Source organism: Thecamonas trahens, assembly GCF_000142905.1.
Source record: "Thecamonas trahens ATCC 50062 unplaced genomic scaffold supercont1.53, whole genome shotgun sequence".
Classification (NCBI taxonomy): domain Eukaryota; order Apusomonadida; family Apusomonadidae; genus Thecamonas; species Thecamonas trahens.
The window spans coordinates 162204-166573 of NW_013657627.1; the positions used below are offsets into that span (position 1 = coordinate 162204).

General features: G+C 67.4%; 3 protein-coding genes across 3 annotated transcripts; 1 reads left to right on the forward strand and 2 right to left on the reverse strand.

The window, feature by feature from the left end:
* The first annotated feature begins 36 nt into the window (after positions 1 to 36).
* Positions 37 to 1795, forward strand: AMSG_09711 (RuvB-like 2). The gene is made up of 2 exons (XM_013898606.1): positions 37 to 92; positions 366 to 1795. Exons 1-2 carry the CDS (start codon positions 63 to 65, stop codon positions 1758 to 1760), a joined length of 1425 nt encoding a protein of 474 aa, XP_013754060.1. The 5' UTR covers positions 37 to 62; the 3' UTR covers positions 1761 to 1795.
* A 32-nt stretch (positions 1796 to 1827) lies between these two features.
* Positions 1828 to 2694, reverse strand: AMSG_09712 (esterase/lipase/thioesterase family active site protein; the record flags this gene model as incomplete). The annotated part of the gene is made up of 1 exon (XM_013898607.1): positions 1828 to 2694. One exon carries the CDS (start codon positions 2692 to 2694, stop codon positions 1828 to 1830), a length of 867 nt encoding a protein of 288 aa, XP_013754061.1.
* Positions 2695 to 2837: 143 nt separating this feature from the next.
* Positions 2838 to 4316, reverse strand: AMSG_09713 (peptidyl-prolyl cis-trans isomerase 4; the record flags this gene model as incomplete). Its single annotated transcript, XM_013898608.1, has 1 exon — positions 2838 to 4316. One exon carries the CDS (start codon positions 4314 to 4316, stop codon positions 2838 to 2840), a length of 1479 nt encoding a protein of 492 aa, XP_013754062.1.
* Between the last annotated feature and the right edge of the window lie 54 nt (positions 4317 to 4370).

The following is a 4370-nucleotide window of genomic DNA, read 5'->3' on the forward strand; positions in this document are numbered from 1 at the left end:
CGCAGTGGGGAAGAGGGGGGAGGGGAGGGGTAAGGGGGTACACTTGTCGTAGGTCACGAACCATGGCAGCCTCGGCAGCACCCATGGATATTGTAGGTGTGGGGTGGGGGTGAGGGTGAGGGTAGGGGTGTCTGTTTGGGGGGGGGGGAGGGGGAGGGGGGGAGGGGGGGGGACGAGGGGTCGCATCCCGCGCTGTGTGCGGGTGGGGAGGAAGGGCAAAGGGGGGGGGTGGCGGGCGGGGGTGGGGAGGAGAAGGCGGGGGGGGGACAGACGAACGGAGGAGAGGTGGGCAAAGGGGTGGGTGGGTAGCGGGGTAGGTGGGGAGGCCCAGTCTCACCAGAGGATGTGTGCGGTGGGGTTTGCAGGAGGCGTCCAAGATCATGGAGGCCAAGGACGTGACGCGGATCGAGCGGATCGGGGCGCACTCGCACATCCGCGGGCTGGGGCTGGACGACTCGCTGGAGGCGCACAAGGTCTCGCACGGGATGGTGGGCCAGCAGAAGGCGCGGCGTGCAGCGGGCGTGGTTGTGCAGATGATTCTCAAGGGAGAGATTGCCGGGCGGGCAGTGCTGCTGGCCGGTGCACCCGGGACGGGCAAGACTGCGATTGCCATGGGCATGTCGCAGGCGCTCGGGCCGGAGACGCCGTTTACGATGCTTTCGGGTTCCGAGATTTTCTCGCTCGAGATGTCGCGGACGGAGGCGCTGACGCAGGCGTTCCGGCGGTCGATTGGGGTGCGGATCAAGGAGGAGACGGTGCTGATCGAGGGCGAGGTGGTGGAGATTCTCATCGACCGGCCGTCGGCTGGCACGGGCGCCAAGGTCGGCAAGCTCACGCTCAAGACGACTGACATGGAGACGCTGTATGATCTCGGGGCCAAGATGATCGAGGCGCTGACTAAGGAGAAGGTGCAGGCCGGCGACGTGATTTCCATCGACAAGGCGACCGGCAAGGTGACCAAGCTCGGGCGGTCGTTCTCGCGCTCGCGCGACTACGATGCGATGGGCACGACGACGCGGTTTGTGCCGACGCCCGAGGGCGAGCTCCAGTCGCGCAAGGAGGTGGTGCACACGGTCTCGCTTCACGACATCGACGTCATCAACTCGCGCTCGCAGGGCTTCCTCGCACTCTTTGCCGGCGACACCGGCGAGATCAAGCCCGAGGTCCGCGACCAGATCGATCTCAAGGTTGCCGAGTGGCGCGAGGAGGGCAAGGCCGAGATTGTGCCGGGCGTCCTGTTCATCGACGAGGTCCACATGCTCGACATCGAGTGCTTCTCCTTCCTCAACCGCGCGCTTGAGAACGAGATGGCGCCGATTGTCATCCTCGCCACCAACCGCGGCATCACCACCATCCGCGGGACCGACTACACCTCGCCGCACGGCATCCCCATCGACCTCCTCGACCGCCTGCTCATCATCTCGACCTCGCCGTACTCGGAGGCCGAGATCAAGAAGATCCTCGAGATCCGCGCCACCGAAGAAGACGTCGACATGTCGGACACCGCCCTCGACCTGCTCACCCGCATTGGCCTCGAGACCTCACTCCGCTACGCTATCCACATGATCACTGCCGCCCACCTCGTGGCCGTCAAGCGCCGCGCCACCGAGGTCGACGTCGACGACATCAAGAAGGTGTACCAGCTGTTCTTTGACGTCAACCGCTCCACCTCGTTCCTCAACGAGTACGAGTCGCAGTTTATGTTCCACCAGGCGCCGGCTCCGGGTGCTACCGAGGGTCCTGCTGCCATGGACCTGTAGCAGAGTACATGCGATAAAGCACTTGCGCCTGCCTAGCTCGCTCGCACTGCGGCGAGAGGAAGCGAGGTCACAGGCCGTGGCGCTCGAGGTTGGCGAGGACGGCCTTGTAGATGTCGACGACCTTGGGCCGGAGCCGCGGAAAGCCCATGAGGTCGGTGTGGTTGACCTCGGGAAAGATGCCGATGAGCTTGCCCCACTTGGCCGAGGCGACAGTGACGAGCCCGTCCGAGTCAAAGTGGTCGCGCGGCGCCGAGGAGCCCGGCGTGGCCACGACGCGCGAGCCGGTACGGCCGGTAGTACTGCGCGGATCCGACGGTGCCGCGGCACGCAGCATCCGCGAGGTCACCGCATACGGGTGCATTGGCGACGGGTCGTCGTACGAGGCGACTGAAAAGTAAAGGACCCGCGGCGAGTTCGGAACGGCGGCGTTAAACGCCGCAGTCGCAGCCGTGGTTAGATCGCGGAGGCCGTCGGTCGAGATGCCGAGCCAGCTTACAATGCGCTCGATGGTCGCCGAGGCCTCCAGCGAGCCCGCAAGCACGTCGGCCACCGCCGATCCGCGGTGCGGCGTGCCGAGGGTGGTGAGCGAGGCAACCAGCTCGTCGCCGCCGAGGTGGGCGATGAGATAGCGGACGTCGAGGCCGGCCATCGAGTGGGCCACCACATTGAACCTCAGCGATTCATCGCCCATCTCGGCCCGCGCCGCCCGCAGCGCGTCCGCCAGCTGTCCGGCTCGAACGGCAATGCCCTCGAGTGGTGAGACCACCGGGCGGGTGACGGGATACGGCGAGGCGGCCTCGACCAAGGCCACCAGCTTGGGGTGGAAGTACGGCATGAACGCGAGCTTGCCAAAGCCCATGTAGCCGTGGCACAGCGCCACAGGCTGCTGAACCGGCGGGGCGCGGGCGGGGGCCGACCGGGCGGAGGTGGCCATGATGGACGGCCGGGCGTGTTATGGGTGGGTGGCGAGGGTGGGTGCGGGTGCGTGCCACAGCTCGGAGCAGGCAGAGGCGGCGGGCAGGGGCTTGGCGGCGGTGGACGGAGGAGAGGCAAGTAGTGCCGCTGACACGCTGACGACTACCACGCCGAAAAGTCGGAGAGGTGTGACGAGGGCTTGAGCCGCTTGGCGAGGCGGGCGAGGAGCGCCGGGTCGGCGGGTGCGGCGGGCGACGGCGGCTCGTCTTCGCGGCGGCGCTTGTTCTTCCCCTTGGCCTTGTCCTTGTCCTTGACCTTGACCTTGGCCTTGGCCTTCCCCTTGGCCTTCCCCTTGGCCTTGGTCTTGACCTTGGCCGGATCATCGGACGATGGCGGTGTGGCGAGGTAGCGACCGATGGCGAGCGGGTCGACGGGCGCAGGTCGGGCGGCAGCGTCGGCGGACGCGGGCGCTGTGGCCTTGACCTTGGCGGCAGCCTCGTCAGCAAAGGCGTTGACAAAAACTGGCGTGGAGCGGATGACGATGTCTTGGAGCGGGGTGTCCGAGTCGGGGACGGTCGGCATGGCCTCCATCATGTCGAGAACAGGACCGCCGCCGACGACGCGGCCAAAGACGGTGTGCTTGTTGTCGAGGTGGTGGGCCGAGTTAAAGGTGATGAAGAACTGGGATGTGTTGGTGTTCGGGCCCTTGTTGGCCATGGCAACGACGCCGCGTGCATCGTGGGTCAACTTGCCGCGGAACTCGTCGGCAAAGGGCTGCCCGTAGACGGAGGCGCCGCCCGAGCCAGTCGAGCTCGGGTCGCCGCCCTGAATCATGAACCGCGGGATGAGCCGGTGGAACTTGGTGCCGTCGTAGAACCCGTTGGTGCAGTGGGTCACAAAGTTGTAGGCAGCGAGTGGGACCGAGTCCGAGCGGATCTCCAAGTTGAGGTCGCCGAGCGAGGTGACCAGCCGGACGTAGCACTTGCCGCGCGTCTTGGCCACCTGGGGTGTCTTCTCCTCCACCCGCTGGCCGACCGTCACCGGCGCCATCGCCGACGAAGTCAGCGACGCCGCCATGTACCCGACGTTGGTGTGCGAGGTCGAGGTCGAGGTTGAGGTTGAGCTCGCGGCCGATGCTGGCCGGGCGGGCGCCGGTGCCGACTCGGCCCGAGTCTCAGCCGTGGGCTGTGCCGACGGTTCCGGGCGGCCGGCCGGGCGCTTGGGATCTTGCAAGACAAGCAGATCCGACTCGGGGTCAAACGGCGAGCCGTCGGTCGGGTCCGCAGGCGGGGCGCCTGTCGCGGCGGCGGGGGCGATGGCGACGGCGCGGAGGCCCGATAGTGAGTAGACGCGGCCGTTTGTGCGGAGGGCGACGATGGTAGAGGAGGAGAGGAACGGCTCGTGTGTGAGCGGGCAGATGGGAGTCTGGGCAGCGTCGTCGGCCCTGGCAACATGAAGGCGGAGCAGATCCTGCGGGGCGCAAGGAGTGCCGGAGACCGGATCGGTGCCGTGGCGGCGGAGCCAGGGCACAATGTTGAGCAAGTCGTACACCGCGCCGGTGGCCGGGTTGGCTACGGGCGTGGTGGCCGGCACCAGTCCCAGCTGGCACTCGAGCGGGGCGGACGCGGCGTGTTCGGCCATGGGTGGTGTGGTGGTCGGGGTGGTGGGCGGGGTGGTGGGGTGGGCGGGGTGGTG

What these genes read in the sequence shown, in the direction of transcription:
- AMSG_09711 (XM_013898606.1), top strand. Translation starts at nt 63, where the DNA reads ATGGCAGCCTCGGCAGCACCCATGGATATT. An exon ending in CGGCAGCACCCATGGATATT is followed by an intron (nt 93 to 365) that starts GTAGGTGTGGGG and finishes TGGGGTTTGCAG; the next exon opens with GAGGCGTCCAAGATCATGGA.